The sequence below is a fragment of the Odocoileus virginianus genome, chromosome 30, assembly GCF_023699985.2.
Source record: "Odocoileus virginianus isolate 20LAN1187 ecotype Illinois chromosome 30, Ovbor_1.2, whole genome shotgun sequence".
Taxonomy (NCBI): Eukaryota; Metazoa; Chordata; class Mammalia; order Artiodactyla; family Cervidae; genus Odocoileus; species Odocoileus virginianus.
Genome location: NC_069703.1, coordinates 14,028,711 through 14,049,519, shown reverse-complemented (window position 1 = coordinate 14,049,519; position 20,809 = coordinate 14,028,711). Strand labels below are relative to the sequence as shown.

Genomic DNA, 20,809 nt, shown 5'->3' with positions numbered 1-20,809 from the left:
GGGAGGAGCTAAGATGGCAGAGGAATAGGAAGGGGAGACCACTTTGTCCCATACAAATTCATCGAAAGAACATCTGAACACTGAGCAAACTTCACAAAACAACTTCTGACCGCTAGCAGAAGACATCAGGTGCCCAGAAAAGCAGCCCATCGTTCTTCGAAAGGAGGTAGGACAAAAGATAAAAGATAAAAAGAGAGACAAATAGCCAGGTATGGAGACCCATCCCCGGAAGGGAGTCTTAATAGAGGAAGTTTCCAAACACCAGGAAACCCTCGCACTGGCGGGTCTGGGGGAAGTTTTCGAATTTCGGAGGGCAACCTAACTGGGAGGAAAAATAAATAAAACCCACAGATTACATGCCTAAAAGCAACTCCCAGCAGAAAAGTACCCCAAACGCCCGCATCCGCCACCAGCAAGTGGGAGCGGAACAGAGAGGCGCAGGCGGCATTGCTTAGGGTAAGGACCGGGCACAAATGCCCTGAGGGTTAAGTGGAGGGAGCTAACGTGAGAAAACAACTTAAACTGTGGGATAGCAAGAGAGAGAGAGGAAATTAACCAGCCTGAACACACTGCCGGCCGTTCACAGAACAAAGGGACTGAGCAATCCCAGAGAAGAGTGAGTCAGTGGCGGACTGGCCCATCCCTGCCGGAGGCAGGAGGCAGCGGGGAGGGGAAAGGGACAAACTCGGCCCCAGAGACGGCACCCCCTACCAAACTGCAAACAGGAACCCAGTTTCTAACCAAAGACTCCCTGAGATTCTGGATGGTTGACATCCGCCAGGAGGGTCACGGCTAGAGGCCAGCTCCCCAGAACACACACAAGGCGCACACACCCGACCAGACGCACACGAAAACTGAGGCTGGGACCACTGAGGGGAGAAGGCGCACTGCACCTGGGGAGAGTGCGCCTGTCAAGCTCCTGGTGGCCTGAGCTGCTCGGGCGGGGAAGGCACAAAACGCAGGCCCAACTGAGTCCGCGCTTTTGTGGAATACCCAAAAACTGGAACCGCATGCCACGCAGGGCCCGCTCCATATAGAGCAGCCGGGAGCCTGAGCAGTGTAGACGGGGAAAGCACACACGCCATGAGCAGGGGCAAACCCAGTGTGGCCGGAACACTGCAAATGCTCCCCACCGGAACACTGCGAGTGCTCCCCACACTGGCCGGTGATATTTGTCTGCAGCGCCCCTCCCTCTCCGCAGCGCGACTGAACAGCGAACCTAAACAAGAGACCACCTCCGTCCCCTGTGTCAGGGCGGAAACTAGACACTGACAGACCGGTAAACAAAGGGAACAGCTTCAGAAGGGACCAGTGCAACAGATTAAAATCCCTGTAGGAAACACCGACTACACTGGAAGGGGCCTAGAGATATCTAGAAGTGTAAGCTGGAATGAGGAGCTATCTGAAACTGAACCAAACCCACACTGCCTGCAAAAGCTCCAGAGAAATTCCTAGATATATTTTTACCTTTTTTTTAATTAAAAAAAAAAAACTTTTTTTCTTTTCTTTTTGTTAAAATTTTTTCTCTTTTATTTTCTTTTAAAATTCCCTATTACTCCTCCATTACTCCTTAACTTTCATTTTCATTTTCATATATTTTTACTATTTTTTTAATTAGAAAAAAAAATTTTTTTTCTTTTTTAATTTTTTTTCTCTTATTTTCTTTTAAAGTTCTCTATTACTCCTCTATTACTCCTTAATTTTCATTTTCATTTCATGATAACCTTGCAAAAAAAAAAAGAATAGGCCCTGTTTTTAAACTGAACTTCATATATATTTCTAAAATTTTTTGAGTTTTTGTTTTTGTCTTTAATATTGTATTTTTAAGAGCCTAACCTCTACTCTAGATTTTTAATCTTTGTTTTTCAGTATTTGATATCAATACTGGACATTTAAGAATCCAATATTCAGTACCCATTTTTACTCAGGAGTGTGATTACTCTTTCCCACTTTTGACTCTCCGTTTTCTACCTCAGATCACCTCTATTTCCTCCCTCCCCCTTCTCTTCCCAATCCAATTCTGTGAACCTCTGTGGGTGTCTGGGCTACAGAGAACACTTTGGGAACAGAGAACTGTGTAGATCTGTCTCTCTCCTCTTGAGTCCCCCTTTTCTCCTCCTGCTCATCTCTATCTCCCTCCTCCCTCTCCTCTTCTTCATCTAACTCCGTGAACCTCTCTGGGTGTCCCTCACGGTGGAGAATCTTTTCACCATTAACCTAGAAGTTTTATTATCAGTGCTGTATAGTTGGAGAAGTCTTGAGACTACTGGAAGAATAAGACTGAAATCCAGAGGCAGGAGACTTAAGGCCAAAACCTGAGAACACCAGAAAACTCCTGACTACAGGGAACATTAAGGAATAAGAGACCATCCAAAAGCCTCCATACCTACACTGAAACCAACCAGCACCCAAGAGCCAATAAGCTCCAGTACAAGACATACCACGCAAATTCTCCAGCAACGCAAGAACATAGCCTGAGCATCAACACACAGGCTGCCCAAAGTCACACCTAACACATAGACCCATCTCAAAACTCACTACTGGACACTCCATTGCACTTCAGAGAGAAGAAATCCAGTTCCACGCACCAGAACACCAATGCAAGCTTCCCTAACCAGGAAACCTTGACAAGCCAATTGTACAACCCCACCCACTGGGTGAAACCTCCACAATAAAAAGGAACCACAGACCTCCAGAATACAGAAAGCCCACTCCAAACACAGCAATCTAAACAAGATGAAAAGGCAGAGAAATACCCAACAGGTAAAGGAACATGAAAAATGCCCACCAAGTCAAACAAAAGAGGAGGAGATAGGGAATCTACCTGAAAAAGAATTTAGAATAATGATAATAAAAATGATCCAAAATCTTGAAAACAAAATGGAGTTACAGATAAATAGCCTGGAGACAAAGATTGAGAAGATGCAAGAAATGTTTAATAAGGACCTAGAAGAAATAAAAAAGAGTCAATTAAAAATGAATAATACAATAAATGAGACCAAAAACACTCTGGAGGGACCCAACAGTAGAATAACTGAGACACAAGATAGGATAAGTGAGGTAGAAGATAAAATGGTGGAAATAAATGAAGCAGAGAGGAAAAAGAAAAAAGAATCAAAAGAAATGAGGACAACCTCAGGGACCTCTGGGACAATGTAAAATGCCCCAACATTCGAATCATAGGAGTCCCAGAATAAGAAGACAAAAAGAAATGCCATGAGAAAATACTCGAGGAGATAATAGCTGAAAACTTCCCTAAAATGGGGAAGGAAATAGTTACACAGGTCCAAGAAACCCAGAGAGTCCCAAACAGGATAAACCCAAGGTGAAACATCCCAAGACACACATTAATCAAATTAATAAAGATCAAACACAAAGAACAAATATTAAAACCAGCAAGGAAGAAACAACAAATAACACTCAAAGGGATTCCCATAAGGATAACAGCTGATCTATCCATAGCAACCCTTCAGGACAGAAGGGAATGGCAGGACATACTTAGAGTAATGAAAGAGAATAACCTACAACCTAGATTACTGTACCCAGCAAGGATCTCATTCAGATATAAAGGAGAATTCAAAAGCTTTACAGACAAGCAAAAGCTGAGAGAATTCAGCACCACCAAACCAGCTCTTCAACAAATGCTAAAGGATCTTCTCTAGACAGGAAACACAGAAGGTTGTATAAACGTGAACCCAAAACAACAAAGTAAATGGCAACAAGACCATACCTATCAATAATTATCTTAAATGTAAATGGGTTGAATGCCCCAAACAAAAGACAAAGACTGGCTGAATGGATACAAAAACAAGACCCCTATATATGCTGTCTACAAGAGACCCACCTCAAAACAAGGGACACATACAGACTAAAAGTGAAGGGCTGGAAAAAAATATTTCACGCAAATGGAGACCAAAAGAAAGCAGGAGTCACAATACTCATATCAGATAAAATAGACTTTAAAATAAAGGCTGTGAAAAGAGACAAAGAAGGACACTACATACTGATTAAAGGATCAATCCAAGAAGAAGATATAACAATTATAAATATATATGCACCCAACATAGGAACACCACAATAGGTAAGGCAAACGCTAACGAGTATGAAAGAGGAAATTAATAGTAACACAATAATAGTGGAAGACTTTAATACCCCACTCACAATTATGGATAGATCAACTAAACAGAAAATTAACAAGGAAACACAAACTTTAAATGACACAATGGACCAGCTAGACCTAATTGATATCTATAGGACATTTCACCCCAAAACAATCAATCTCACCTTTTTCTCAAGTGCACACGGAACCTTCTCCAGAATATATCACATCCTGGGCCATAAATCTAGCCTTGGGAAATTCAAAAAAACTGAAATAATTCCAGTCATCTTTTCTGACCACAGTGCAGTAAGATTAGATCTCAATTACAGGAAAAAAATTATGAAAAATTCAAACATATGGAGGCTAAATAACACGCTTCTGAATAACCAACAAATCATAGAAGAAATCAAAAAAGAAATCAAAATATGCATAGAAATGAATGAAAATGAAAACACAACAACCCAAAACCTATGGGACACTGTAAAAGCAGTGCTAAGGGGAAGGTTCATAGCATTACAGGCTTACCTCAAGAAACAAGAAAAAAGTCAAATAAATAACCTAACTCTACACCTAAAGCAACTAGAGAAGGAAGAAATGAAGAACCCCAGGGTTAGTAGAAGGAAAGAAATCTTAAAAATTAGGGCAGAAATAAATGCAAAAGAAACTAAAGAGACCATAGCAAAAATCACCAAAGCTAAAAGCTGGTTTTTTGAAAAAATAAACAAAATTGACAAACTGTTAGCAAGACTCATTAAGAAACAAAGGGAGAAGAACCAAATTAACAAAATTAGAAATGAAAATGGAGAGATCACAACAGACAACACTGAAATACAAAGGATCATAAGAGACTACTACCAGCAGCTCTATGCCAATAAAATGGACAACTTGGAAGAAATGGACAAATTCTTAGAAAAGTATAACTTTCTAAAACTGAACCAGAAAGAAATAGAAGATCTTAACAGACCCATCACAAGCAAGGAAATCAAAACTGTAATCAGAAATCTTCCAGCAAACAAAAGCCCAGGACCAGATGGCTTCCCAGCTGAATTCTACCAAAAATTTAGAGAAGAGCTAACAACTATCTTACTCAAACTCTTCCAGAAAATTGCAGAAGGTAAACTTCCAAACTCATTCTATGAGGCCACCATCACCCTAATTCCAAAACCAGACAAAGATGCCACAAAAAAGGAAAACTACAGGCCAATATCACTGATGAACATAGATGCAAAAATCCTTAGCAAAATTCTAGCAAACAGAATCCAACAACATATTAGAAAAATCATACATCATGACCAAGTGGGCTTTATCCCAGGAATGCAAGGATTCTTTAATATCTGTAAATCAATCAATGTAATACACCACATTAACAAATTGAAAGATAAAAACCATATGATTATCTCAATAGATGCAGAAAAAGCCTTTGACAAAATTCAATACCCATTTATGATTAAAACTCTCCAGAAAGCATGAATAGAAGGAACATACCTCAACATAATAAAAGCTATATATGACAAACCCACAGCAAGCATTACCTTCAATGGTGAAAAATTGAAAGCATTTCTCCTAAAATCAGGAACAAGACAAGGGTGCCCACTCTCACCACTACTATTCAACATAGTTTTGGAAGTTTTGGCCACAGCAATCAGAGCAGAAAAAGAAGTAAAAGGAATCCAGATAGGAAAAGAAGAAGTGAAACTCTCTCTGTTTGCAGATGACATGATCCTCTACATAGAAAACCCTAAAGACTCTACCAGAAAATTACTAGAGCTAATCAGTGAATATAGTAAAGTTTCAGGTTACAAAATTAACACACAGAAATCCCTTGCATTCCTATACACTAACAATGAGAAAACAGAAAGAGAAATTAAGGAAACAATACTATTCACCATTGCAACAAAAAGAATAAAATACTTAGGAGTATATCTACCTAAAGAAACAAAAGACCTATACATAGAAAACTATAAAACACTGATGAAAGAAATCAAAGAGGACACAAACAGATGGAGAAACATACCGTGTTCATGAATTGGAAGAATCAATATTGTCAAAATGGCTATACTACCCAAAGCAATCTACAGATTCAATGAAATCCCTATTAAGCTACCAACGGTATTTTTCACAGATCTAGAATAAATAATTTCACAATTTTTATGGAAATACAAAAAACCTTGAATGGCCAAAGTAATCTTGAGAAAGAAGAATGGAACTGGAGGAATCAACCTGCCTGACTTCAGGCTCTACTACAAAGCCACAGTCATCAAGACAGTATGGTACTGGCACAAAGACAGAAATATAGATCAGTGGAACAGAATAGAAAGCCCAGAGATAAATCCACAAACCTATGGACACCTTATCTTCAACAAAGGAGGCAAGAATATACAATGGAAAAAAGATAACCTCTTTAACAAGTGGTGCTGGGAAAACTGGTCAACCACTTGTAAAAGAATGAAACTAGAACACTTTCTAACACCATACACAAAAATAAACTCAAAATGGATTAAAGATCTAAATGTAAGTCCAGAAACTATAAAACTCCTAGAGGAGAACATAGGCAAAACACTCTCAGACATAAATCACAGCAGGATCCTCTCTGACCCACCTCCCAGAACATTGGAAATAAAAGCAAAAATAAACAAATGGGACCTAATGAAACTTACAAGCTTTTGCACAACAAAGGACACTATAAGCAAGGTGAAAAGACAGCCCTCAGATTGGGAGAAAATAATAGCAAACGAAGCAACAGACAAAGGATTAATCTCAAAAATATACAAGCAACTCCTGCAGCTCAATTCCAGAAAAATAAATGACCCAATCAAAAAAATGGGCCAAAGAACTAAACAGACATTTCTCCAAGGAAGACATACAGATGGCTAACAAACACATGAAAAGATGCTCAACATCACTCATTATTAGAGAAATGCAAATCAAAACCACAATGAGGTACCATTATACGCCAGTCAGGATGACTGCTATCCAAAAGTCTACAAGCAATAAATGCTGGAGAGGGTGTGGAGAAAAGGGAACCCTCTTACACTGTTGGTGGGAATGCAAACTAGTACAGCCGCTATGGAGAACAGTGTGGAGATTTCTTAAAAAGCTGGAAATAGAACTGCCATATGACCCAGCAATCCCACTTCTGGGCATACACACTGAGGAAACCAGATCTGAAAGAGACACGTGCACCCCAGTGTTCATCACAGCACTGTTTGTAATAGCTAGGACATGGAAGCAACCTAGATGTCCAACAGCAGACGAATGGATAAGGAAGCTGTGGTACATATACACCATGGAATATTACTCAGCCGTTAAAAAGAATTCATTTGAATCAGTTCTAATGAGATGGATGAAACTGGAGCCCATTATACAGAGTGAAGTAAGCTAGAAAGATAAAGACCAATACAGTATACTAATGCATATATATGGAATTTAGAAAGATGGTAATGATAACCCTATATGCAAAACAGAAAAAGAGACACAGATGTACAGAACAGACTTTTGGTCTCTGTGGGAGGTGAGGGTGGGATGTTTAGAGAGAACAGCATAGAAACATGTATATGATCAAGGGTGAAACAGATCGCCAGCCCAGGTTGGATGCATGAGACAAGTGCTCAGGGCTGGTGCACTGGGAAGACCCAGAGGGATCGGATTGGAGAGGGAGGTGGGAGGGGGGATCAGGATGGGGAATACATGTAAATCCATGGCTGATTCATGTCAATGTATGGCAAAAACCACTACAATATTGTAAAGTAATTAGCCTCCAAGTAATAAAAATAAATGGAAAAAAAAAAAACTGAAGCGATTCGGGACTTCCCTAGTAGTGCCAGTGGATCAGAACCCACCTGCCAATGAAGGGGACACAGGTTTAATTCCCTGTCCGGGAAGATTCCACATGCCAGGGGGCAACTAAGTCCATGTAACACAACTACTGAGCCTGCACTCTAGAACCTGGTGCCCAAACCACTGAGGCCCGTGCACCTGGACCTTGCGCTCTGCCGCAAGAGAAGCCACTGCAATGAGCAGTCTCAGCGCCACAGTGAAGAGTAGTCCCTACTGGCCACAACTAGAGAAAGTCTGAGCAAAGCAATGAAGACCCAACCCAGCGCAGTCAAAAAATTAACAATTAAAAAACATAGGAATAAAATTGAGGACATCTTAAATAAATAATGGAGTGTAAGTTAATGAAGGGTAGACCATTTTATCCATTAGAAACTTAATAAAGAATTTCAATTCCTCAATTTTAACTATCTTTATATTCAATATAAGACTGCTGTAGAAGCTTTTTTATGGAAACTAACAAGGTAATTTTAATAGAAATGAATATAGCCAAAAAGAGACCCGGTCATTCTGAAGAAGACCAGAGCTAGAGCATTTACACTGATGTGAACGAAAGAAACCAGACACAACAGAGTACCTAGCATATGACATGCGTTTCAGAAACAAACAACACTAATCTTCCATGTTAGGATAGTAGTGACCCGTAAGGGAGGGTAGTATTTGGCAGAGGGCCTGGGCTAATGTTCTTCTTGACTTGGTGGTGGTGGCACAGATATGTCTACTTTATGAGAATTTACTGAACCATGCACATAGGTTTTGTATGCTTTTTCATATGTAGGTTTGACTTAACTACAAAGTTGACTTTAAAAATAGTTATCTCAGAGATTCTCAGAATCAGCTGGTTCTGGGAATCAGCCAGTTCCAAGGGCATAGCCCTGTACACTCTGAGTATGACGTACCAGGCAGCCCTTGTCTGACCCTACTGGAAGTCAGATGAAAGAGGAGATGGAGACATTCCATAACTAACATCAGTAACAGCGCTGCCAGTACCCTGCCAACTGTGGATCACATCATACTTGCTGAGCTTTCTCTTCCTTTCTTCATGCCCTTGAACTGCAACCTGTGCCTGGGACTCCCTCTTGCCTGTGCCCTCAGGAGAGCCCTTTGAGGTGTGACCTTAATCACAGACTCTCCATGTCCTGGTTTACAATTTGATAGAATGCAGACTCAAGACTGACACCATGATCTTGCTCTCAGCATTTGTGAAGACTTGTGTAAAACTGATCATGAGGCCTTGACTGTGTTACCCAGGTTCTCTCGACCACCTGCTCCCTCAGGGTTCTCCCTGACTTATACTGACTCCCAAGCCAACCATAACAAAGGACCCTTGGTTTTAGATAAGGTCCAAATGAATACAGTCCAGCAGAAGACCCATCTTAGTGAGGATCCAGAGGTTCAGCTGAAATGTGAACCTATAGATTTCTAAGAGGCTGAAATGGATGGATATTTTTAGTATAGTCTTTTGTCCTCTCTTCACAGATCTCCCCCCAGTGCCGAAAGAAATTGATCTCAGGGCTCTTTCTGAGACTCCTACTTACATGAAGCCATGACATGTTCCTGTGGTAATTTTCCTCCACGCCGGCTGCACTCATGCCCTCGGGCTCAATGCTGGGCTCACTTGCACTCCAAGGACTCCCTTCTTCAAAAGAAAAACACCAAGAAAGGTTGTACTGTTCTGTCTCCCTGGAGAGCACACTGCTATGGTATCATGGTCCATGCTTTTGAATCCTAGGGCACACTACCATGGCCAATGGGTTACAGGGCGTAGCATTGACTTTACTGGAGGAATATTAATAGGAGCTGTTCCCTTTACCACCAGCTGAACCAGCAATTACAAAGACACTTATGATCTCTGTTACAGTGGCTTCCATTTTGAGACATGGGAGCAAAGAAAAAAAAACACAGAGTCAAGTCCTTGAATTGCTGAGATGAGCAAGTTATTGGTTGAGTGTGCCCAAACCCATTCGAGACTGCCCAGACCTCCCAGGTGTAGGTAAGTAGGGACACCAGCCAACCTGCAGTGGCCACAAAAAGTGCTGCCAGCTCCACTGGGACTGTGACCACAGCTAGTGATACTGCTCCTCACACCAGCTGGCTTTGCTATCAGAGCTACTTCAAAGGTGGGTGGTGCCTCAGAAAAAACGAAGGGAATTTGGAAGTAACTGTGCCCAGTTGGGGATAACTCTTTGTCCAAGTTCCTCTTTAAAGGAGACATGTCACAGGAATACTTAGTATACCAGATATACTAGATAGTATACTTAATATACTAGACAACAAAGCTTTACGCTCCAATCTACCAGCTTTTCTGGGTATTTTCTATGACAAAACTATGCCTCTAGCTTGGACAGTTTGACTTAACTGGTTAGGCTAAAAGGACCAATTTAAATAATTAATTCAAATAATACTTTCCCCCAGACTAAGTGATGATACTGTTACAGCTCAGATCTGTAACTAAAGATGGCATGAGGCTTTTTTCTATTATGTTCTTGAAAAATAGGCTGAATCTCAACTAATGCATAAATTAGCTATTTTCAAAGGGAAGGGTGGGTAGGTGTAGAAACATTTTCTATTTTAAACTCTCTTTGATTAAAGATACTCAGCTCCAATTTCAGCAGGCTAAATCAATAATTTATCCACATTCCCTGGATAAAGAAAGAAAGAAAAAGAAAGTTAAGTCGCTCAGTCGTGTCTGACTCTTTGCGACCCCATGGACTGTAACCCACCAAGCTCCTGCATCCATGGGATTCTCCAGGCAAGGATACTGGAGTGGGTTGCCATTTCCTTCTCCAGGGGATCTTCCCGACCCAGGGATCGAACCCAGGTCTCCCGCATTGCAGGCAGACGCTTTAACCTCTGAGCCACCAGGGAAGCCCTGGATAACTTCTAACTAACTTCTGAAATAACTTACTTTTAAAGTAGAGCTTTCCATTTTGGTTTTCACACAGGGACTGAATGGCAAAGAATATGTACTTCAATTTTTACCTAACAAACTCTGGTGAGTCCTACTGGCATGCTCATTTAATCTTTTTCTTGTCTCTTAAGATGATGATCAGAGCCCATAGGACTAACACATTTTGGGATTCACAGTCTCTTTGGGTCCTAAGGTGACAGTCTATAACTCTAATACTCTGATTGAATATAAATCTGATTCTCAGGAGCTTGACATACTTTATAATCATTCCTAATTTATCTTTAGAGCATCTTTTCACTGTGGGTAAGGAGCACACAGAATTATTCTTATTGGGTAACTGGGGAAAACAAATTCCCAAGAAGTTAAGTGACTTGCTGAAGGTCACTAGTCATTAGGTGTAGACAATCTTTCCTTTCTAAAACTGTTGGTTGTTTTCACTGAGAAAGAGAGTTTATTTTACAGAGTCCATTGAGTCAGCTTAACATCAAGGGAATGTCTACGTTTTGCTTTAAAGGTCCTGTTCAGAAGTATAAAGGCATAAAGCATTTGGATCTCAAAAAAAGAAAAAAAAAAATCTGTCATTGTCACTAAAGTATTTTGTTTCCCTACTGTAGACTTTATATCCTCCCTGCTCAAGCCATGGTCCTTGAACCAGCAGCATCAGCGTCACCAGAAAGCTTGTTAAAGGGGTAGAATCTCAGCCTCCTATTTCAGAGATGCTGAATCAGATCCTGTGTTTTAACAGGCTCCCAGCTGACGCTGTGCACAGTAAGGTTGGAGCAGCCCTACTCTGGATGGCAACATCGTTTACAGACCCCGTGGGCCCTCTAACCTTCAACGCTGCCCTCCGACTGTGGACGGAAATGGACTTGAGCTGTATGGGATTCGGGCTCTGTCTTCCTACCCCCCACGTCCCTGCACACACCCACTCCTCTATGTTACCTAGGTCAGTGACAGTGTCCCTGCTCTGGGACAGCTGCAGCTCCTCAGCCTCAGACTCTGAGTCCTGCCGTGATAACTTGCTGCTCTTTAAGCTGCCGACCCGGCGAATGCTGGACAAGGAACCCCCCTTCTTCACCTGGAAACTGCGGGTTCCTTTAATCTGGAGCAGGCGGGAACCTCCTATCCTGATCTTCCTGCTGGGAACTGTATTAAAAGAATAAAATAGGGCTTTTTCCCCCCTAGTTCTCCCCAGTCAGCATCAGAGCCAAGCTCTCCCCAACTTTGTCACTGAACAACCTCTTCTCTGCTGGTCTGGACAAGGAGCTTCTCCCACGTGCCCAGCCAGGCAGCTTTGTTGGACGGGCAGGAGGCTGGGTCCACCAGGAAAGGCTGGTGCAGCTTCTTTCTTGGACACACAGCTCATCGGTGCTGGGAACAACCTGCTCTCTCTCTCTGGCCCAGAATTCACAAGCATGAGCGCGCCCTCACCACAGAGTCCTCCAGGACCGTTAGCATGTTCACACAGCATCATTGCTTGATTTCACAGAACGATCAGTCATGTGTTTTTGTCTTTTGAAATGGGACAGACAGATTTATGTGAGTTTGGGAAACCCCTTCATGGGAAACCCTTTCATTTGGGAATACCTCATTAAAAAATAAAAACAACAGTTGCTTCACTCTCCAACAATCAGCAGTGGGGTCCGCTCAGCTCCTCAGCAAAGGCACTAAAGGATCTGTTTTCAGTGGGGTGCTTTGGGTGAACACGAGTGTGAAATGGTTCCATTTTCAATGCGCCTAGTGATTACTCCTCTTAGTCAAAAGGTTGGGTGAGACATGAATCCAAAGGTTGCAACACCCTGCGCCAACCTTAGTCTACATATACCAAGAAGAACATGCGTTACTCCTTTTTAGTGTTCTGGAAGAAACAGTCATCAGTGAGGAAAATTAAAGGCTAAAAGAAACACGTTCAGCTAGAAACCTACTTTTTAATCAAAAGCATCCTTATTTCCCATAGTCACATCCACACCTCCTTCCTTTTCCTTTGAAGATCTGGGATTGTCACATACTGATACCGTAAAGGTGATTCTGAAAGTTTTCAGGGCTTCAAGTGATACTCAGGAACAGGCTGTTTTTTTTTTAAATTTTCCTTCTTAAGACATGATCAAGATATCTTACTAATTATGCAAGATACAGCTATTAATATTTTAGTCCCAATCAGGAAAATTGCATTTTAGTCTCAAGTTTCTCACCCATAGGAGAGTTAGTCTGTGACTATGATAGAAGCTTGTACCACTCCATAAAATGTTAATTAAGCATACACTTTTAGTGACATTTAAAGGAGCCTAGAAGAAATCCTGTTGAATCATGTGAAATGTTTAATCTCTAATTTATACCCATGGTTGAGAAAGACTAAAATTATCACCACTCAGCTGGCAATGGCTTCATGGAGCTCCCTGAACACATCTGGATAGAATTTCACATCCAGACAGAAGTTCTTGCAGCACAGTTGAATACGTTCCACAAAGACCATAATGCTCAATTTTAGTAATAGCACAAACTCATCCACTGTATTTTTCAGTATTATTTTTAGGTACAATTGAGACTTTATGACTTATCTGAAATGCATTTGAAACAGAATATAGTTATTTTTAAAGACTATTAATACAATTATGTCAAAATAGACTGGGAAGTAGACAAAAAGATTAAAGAAAGAATTTAAAAATTTTACAGAGGCACACTTTGGCATTCTTTGTCTGATTTCATGATATTTTTCTGCTTACAAACACAGTACAGTAACCCCAATTTAATATTATGCAAAAAAATTTAACTTTGAGAACCCTGTTCTACTACCAAAGATAATTGGAAATATCATATAACTCTGAAAAAATAATATTCAGAATTATGGCATTGGTTATTTACAAAGGACATAATTGTTAGGATTCAGATTTGGTAAAGTACATCCATGACAATGAGAACTAGTATTAAAGAAACAAATTCATCTATATTGGATAAAACATTGCTTTTTCCTTTTCTCTAACACCACATTTATTCTCTAACACCACCACATATTAGCAAGTCCTGCTGATGCAACACTTCCAAATATAGGATTTTGAAAGCTCCATCACCTATTCCCTGGACTAATATAACCAACAAACTGTACTCTCTTACCCTACTCCTACAGTTTGAATCATCTTTTAAATACATAATCATAAATACAAATATTATATCATTTTTCTGGTCAAAATCTCCCAACAACTATCAGACACATTTAAATAGAATTAAATTTCTAACCATATTTGCAGACCCTATGTACTTGACCTTTGCTCAACCCCATCTTTAACACTTCCTCCAACTCATTCTGTGGCAGCCATGTTGGCCTCCTTGCCCTTCTTCACATGCTCCCATGTTCCTGCATCAGAGCCTTGTGCTCACTGTTCTCTCTGTCTGGAAGACTTTCCTCTCAGCCCTCAGCCTGACTGGACTCTTCACACCATGCAAGTCTCAGCCCAATGTCACTTGTGACTAGAATCCCTCCTCCTCCAGGTCATCACCAACTCTCTGACACCAACTTGATTTCTTCATACTATTTATCTCTACTTGAAAGTCCAGAATTTAATGTTATTCATTATTAGCTAATCTAAGCTAAAATATACATGGAACATTTTCCCTGTTTATTGCTGTATTCTAGGAATCTGTAATAATGCCTGGTACACAGCAGTACATGATTATTGAGGAATCATACAAGTCTTGGTATCTGTATTCTGGAAAGACAGTCTTAGTTTGTATCTGGAATATGGATAAAATGATATCAGATCTTGCTCGGAGATTTTAGGTAAGATATTTTTCATTCTAAGAATGATTTCATATTAGTTTTCCTTTGTAGAATCCAACTGTCCTCAGGTTGTTTATTTCAAGAACTGACATTTTTAGATGTTATACAAACAGATGGTATGAAACTTTAAATAAAATTTTAATAATCTGAGTTAGCAGGGTCCCTGCGGTCCCCATTTTCACATTGGCTTTAGCATCTGGTATCAGCTTGTTAAAAGGATTAAGGAGTACTTAGGAATCTTTGAGAACTTTCTTGCCAACTGGTAAAGGACATTTTATGAATATGTTCTCATTTTATTTATACTTCTAGCTTTCTGTTCTTAATTTATTAAATAGCTTCATATAATCCCATAGCTATTTTAGGAGAAGAAAAATGCTTGTGCATTTGAACATTAAAGGCAATTTACATAAATTATAATCATGATTAGTGTTTTTAAAAATAAACCTGAGGTTTTATTTCTTAAAATGATATAGAATTTACTCTGCTGAAATGTAACCATGTCAGTATTAATGCTTTTTGCTTCAACTACTTTAAATAATAACTAACATAATAATTTTGAGTGGGGAAAAAAGTCCCTGTAGGATATGTTTAAAATACGTAAGTTTCACAGAAACAGAATCATGGATATTGAGAACAGACTGGTGGTTTCCAAGGGAGAAGGAGTTGGGGGAGGGGTGGAATGAGAGGCTGGGGTTAGCAGATGTAAACTTTTACATATCAAATGGATAAACACCAAGGTCTTTGTATACCACAGAGAACTATATTCAATATTCTGTGATAAAACATAGTGGAAAAGAATATTAAAAAAATGTATATATATATGTCTAACTAAACCACTTTGCTATATAATAGAAACACAACATTGTAAAGCAACTATACTTCAATTTTTAAAAAGTGATAAAAAAAGATGGAAGTTTCTCATCATATGCAGTCCTCTTTGTCAGAAGTATTTGAACAAACCTTGACTTGATACTTCTTACTATCAGAAATTGATAAAAATTGACTAATTCTTCTTGCAACATGGCTTCTGTTCACCATAAATTCAACACAATATATTTACATTTTTAAATGTTGTGACAACAATCTGATCTGAAATATTAAAAAGATTTTTTTTTCAGAATATGCACACTCTTTACAAAGTTTTAAATATTTTAAACATGCTGTGTTTTATTTATTTAGGGCTATACTTTTTCAGAGTTTTTTCATTATAGGTTATTACAAGATGCTGAGTATACATCCCTATGCTATACAGTAGATCCTGTTGTTTATTTTATATATAGTAGTACCTCCTCCTGCCCCACCCCCTGCTATACTCTTTGGTAGCCACAAATTTGCCTTCTATGTCTGTGAGTTTATTTCTGTTTTGTAAAAAAATTCATCTGTATCATATTTAAAAATTTCACATATATAAGTGATACCTTATGATATTTGTCTTTCTCTATCTTCACTTAATATGTTAATATCTAGGTCCATCCATGTTGCTACAAATAGCACTATTTCATTCTATTTTATATGACTAATATTCAATTGTATGTATATGTATGTGTATATACATATCACATCTTCTTTATCCATTCATTTGTCGACAGACATTTAGATTACTTCCATATCTTGGCTATTGTAAATAGTGCTGCAGTGAACACTGGGGTGCATGCATCTTTTCTAATTAGTTTTCTCCAGATTTACGTCCCAGAATGGAATTGCTGGATCCTATGTTAACGATTTTCAGTTTTTAATGACCCTCCATATGGTTCTTCATTGTAGCTGCACCAATTTTCATTCCCACCAACAATGTAGGAAGTTCTTTTTTCTCCACACTCCAGTGTTTATCTGTAGACTTTTAATGATGACCATTCTGACTCACATGAGGTGATACCTCATTGCAGTTTTGATTTGCATTTCTCAAATAATTAGTGACATTGAACATCTTTCTATGTGCCTGTTGGCAAGGTCTTCTTTGGCGAAATGTCTGTTTAGGTCTTCTGTAGGGCTATTTCTTTTGAGAATCATGTATTCCTTGAACTACCAAACATTTATGGAGTCACTGACTACAGAAAATATACCAGTGGAGAAAACTGTCTTTGACTCTTTTTACAAATATGCTGATATTCATTTAATGGAAATTTGTTAGAAAAACACTGAAGGGCAATAAAATTTAAGAAATACAAAAATCAGAGAAGTTAACAGTTTAAAGGAGGCTTTAAAGAGCAACTTAAAACTTTGCAATCTTTAACTCATATTTAGGATTTTCTGCATGGGTTCTGATCTATATGCTCATAATACATATTTTTAAAAAACTGATGATGATTATTTATTATCTCCTAGTTAGAGACTGTGTCCTTATTGAGTTTATGTTTTACTTGCATTGTTCATTTAAGTTAAAGTGAAAGTCGCTCAGTCGTGTCGGACTCTTTCTGACCCCATGGAATTCTCCAGGCCAGAATCCTGGAGTGGGTAGCCTTTCCCTTCTCCAGGGAATCTTCCCAACCCAGGGATCGAACCCAGGTCTCCCGCACTGCAGGCAGATTCTTTACCCACTGAGACATTAGGGAAGCCCAAGAATACTGGTGTGGGTAGCCCATCCCTTCTCCAGGGGATCTTCCCAACACAGGGATTGAACTGGGGTCTTCTGCATTGCAGGTGGATTCTTTACTAACTGAACTATTGGGGAAGCCCATTGTTCATTTAAAGCTCTCAACATTCCAAAGTAGTAGGTGTTAATAATCTAATTTTACAGAGAAGAAAATTGGTTTAGCAGCTAAACTTGGACAAGGTCACATGATTAGTTACTCTATTTCACCATTTTAAGATGCACTTTTTTTTTTTTTAACATTTGAACATCTCTGAAATTGAGATTTGGCTTACAATTGATGCCATCTTAAGATATCACTAGAGCCAGGTGGTACTTGTGACACATTTGCTATTGCTTGTGTTCACGTGAGTGTCTAAAGCACCAGCAACAAAATGTACAAAATGGGTGCCAGTGTCTTTTAAGTCTCAGGAGCTGAATGATAGTTGGGTGAAAGAGTGGCTGAGGTGGTAAGTCATGCATGTTCAGCAACATTCCTGAAGCAGGAATTGAAGGTAGTCTAGCTTCATACAATTGCACGTTGGCTTATGTAACAAGCACCAATAGCTTTATAGATTCCTTTAAGAAATGATGTATTACTAACATTCTGATGACACAGAGGACATTATCATACATAAAAATACAGACAGTGACAATTTTGAGTTGAAAAGTGATTAAGAATTTGAACTCTGAATTGAAGATAGTTTAGGAAAACTAATTAGTTTACTTTCCTGCAGAGAGAATCATATGGACTGGTAATAAAAATCTATATTAATTACGTCTGAAAGTCTTCTTTCAATAAGAATAGAACACAAATTAATTGATAAGAAAGCATTGTGTAAGAGCTGAAAGGGGAGCATTTTTCCTTTGTTATTGGTGTATAAAATAACGGTTCATTTTACAACTAATGGCACCTTATATTCAATGGGGTATGGAGAGATGCTGAGCTAGAATTAGAACCTCCCTGACTGCAGAGTTCAACTCCTAACTGGCATGATTACCTAGTTGAGTGAACACTGAGTGAACACTGTTAGTGCTGTATGGAGCCAACAATTTGGATTTCTTTCCGCGTACAATTCTGCAGTTTAGCCCCAGACCAAATATCCCTTGAGAAACCCAGAAACATGAATTAATTTTTGCTTTATCCATACCTTTCTTCTCTTCAACACCTGCATCTGATTTGAGGGTGTGGCTACTACTGTGAAGGGAATCTTTTGAGTCTTCATTTTCATCCAGGACGCCAGCAAAGCTGATCTTCCTTTCATATCTGTGCCGGTCCAATTCAGGGTCCAAACGAAGTCTGCAGCTCTCCAAGTCCTGCAATGTCAGTGGGGAACATGTGAATAATGGCATCTCCCCAGCACTGCATTCGTCTTCTGGCAAACCTCACTCCATTTTGAACAGCATACACAGCATTTAAATAGCCAATTTCCATCTACCTATGCCAGTTTCAGACTGTGGCCATGAAAACATTTTCCTTAATCCACAGGTTAAGGATTTAATTGCAAACCCAGGTTGTTACCTGTGCTTCTGACCGACTGGTTATAAATTGAAGGTTCCAACAACACCCCTCCTCAGTTCAGTTAATTTGCTAGAGGTGGTAACAGAACCCAGAGAAATATTTTGCTGACTAGATCATTGGTTTATCATAAAAAAATATATAGTCATCAATAGTTAGATGGAAGCAATGCACAGGGCAAGGAATGTGGGGAGGGTAACCAAGTTTCCAAGTCCTCCAAGGCCACCGTTCTCCCCAGTCATCACATGTTCACTAGCTGGAAGCTCTCTGAATCCTGTCCTTTTGGGTTTTTATGGAGGTTTCATTAAATAGGCATGACTGATTAAATCATTGTCACCTAGAGGTGAGGGGAGTGGTACTGAAATTTTCATTTTTCTAATCACTAGGTGTCCAGCTGATCCTTGGGTAATCTAGAGACATACCACAAGTTACCTCATTAAGACACCCTGGTCACCCTCCTTAAGAAACTCCAAGGGTTTTAGGAACACTGTGCCAGAAATACAGATGAAGACCAAATATAAATTTTTTTTATTGCATATCATCATATCCCAGAACAGAAACAGAAAACAAACACCAAGGTGATGTTGGAATTCAGTTCTAAGGATTAAGTAAAATTTGCTCAGCAAACAGGTAGGAAAAGGCAGTTCTGGCTTAAGAAACCTCATGTATGATGGCCAGAGGCACAGAACAGGATCAGACAATGGGAGAATCTCTCCTTCTCTTTTAGGAAGATTTCAAATATAAGAGGGGTTCCTTTACCATCCGCTTATGAACAAAATGATCCCGTAGCCGAAAGTAGGGAATGTAAGTATTTAGTAGGAGTTAAATCTGTGAGGTGAGCATGGACATTTGATTTGTTCTATGAATGGAGACTCACTCATGCTGAAGACCATATTTAATCATTAATCTATAAAACACTTTCAGACCTGATAAATGAAAAATATATAAAATGCTAACCTTATTTTTATAGTGATATTTTTCTAATTATGACACAATAAGTCCTTGGGTTCAAGTAGCTTGAAAAACAAAAGATGTTTTGAAAAACCCAGTTTGTACTGAGATTAAAACCTTAAACTTTTAACTGTTGTTAGTAAATGAAACTTTTAGACTCTATAGTTTCTTTTCCTTTTGAATTAAGAACAGAAGTTACCCTTTGGTACTCAGAAAATTGTATCACACCTAGAAAAAAGAAGGAACCACATGGAGTCTATTTAACTTTGTCAAAAAATGTTCTAGGAATATAACTGCTCCTCTGAAATTAATCCTTTTTAGGAAAAAGAAAACAACCTAACTACTTTCCAGTTTGGCAGCCAAATTTAATTAGATAAGCTTATTAGTTGAGACAAAAAGTAATAACAATTCTGATTCTCTAAAGTAGTTATTTCTTCCAACTTCTTGTATCTACTAGTCAAAACCCTACTTATCTTTCAAAGCTGTATTCATATATGACCTCTCTTTTTTTTTCCATTTATTTTTATTAGTTGAGGCTATTACTTTACAATATTGTAAATCCATGGCTGATTCATGTCAATGTATGACAAAAATCATATATGATCTCTTTCAGGAAGGTCCTTCAGATTTTTCCAGGCCCTCCTTTGGCCGGCGTGGGCCCTCTGCTCCTTTCCTGTGGTGGTTCTCCTGTTACAGCTTATTCATCTCTGCATCACCCTCACTCCCACCTCTGCACCCTTTATACCACCCTTTCTCATAGCCTTACTCTCAAATATTCACATTCAAATATGAATGTGAATTGTGTTTCACTTCTGATTGGACTTCCCTGGTAGTTCAGCTGGTAAAGAATCTGCCTGTAAGGTGGGAAACCTGAGTTCGATCCCTGGGTTGGGAAGATCCCCTGGAGAAGGGAAAGGCTACCCACTCCAGCATTCTGCCCTGGAGAATTCCATGGACTGTACAGTCCATGGGGTCGCAAAGAGCTGGACACAACTGAGCGACTTTCACTCTGATTGTTTAATTTTAGGAGCAATTGGGATCCAGTGGTGTATTCTTTATAATGTGACTTGTTAAATCCCACTGGTACCATTGGTACAGTTTCTAGCACAATCTTGTACAAAAGCATTTGATATGTTGTTCTCCCTAATGAA

The 20,809-nt window shown here is 39.3% G+C and overlaps 1 protein-coding gene across 1 annotated transcript in view; it reads right to left on the bottom strand.

Moving 5' to 3' along the window:
• Window positions 1-20,809, bottom strand: part of UNC80 (unc-80 homolog, NALCN channel complex subunit) — a 221,469-nt gene that overhangs the window by 89,843 nt on the left and 110,817 nt on the right. Inside the window, 3 exon segments of the mRNA XM_070458587.1 lie at window positions 9,472-9,572; window positions 11,787-11,990; window positions 18,340-18,505. Of these exon segments, the coding sequence (XP_070314688.1) occupies window positions 9,472-9,572; window positions 11,787-11,990; window positions 18,340-18,505 (471 nt within the window).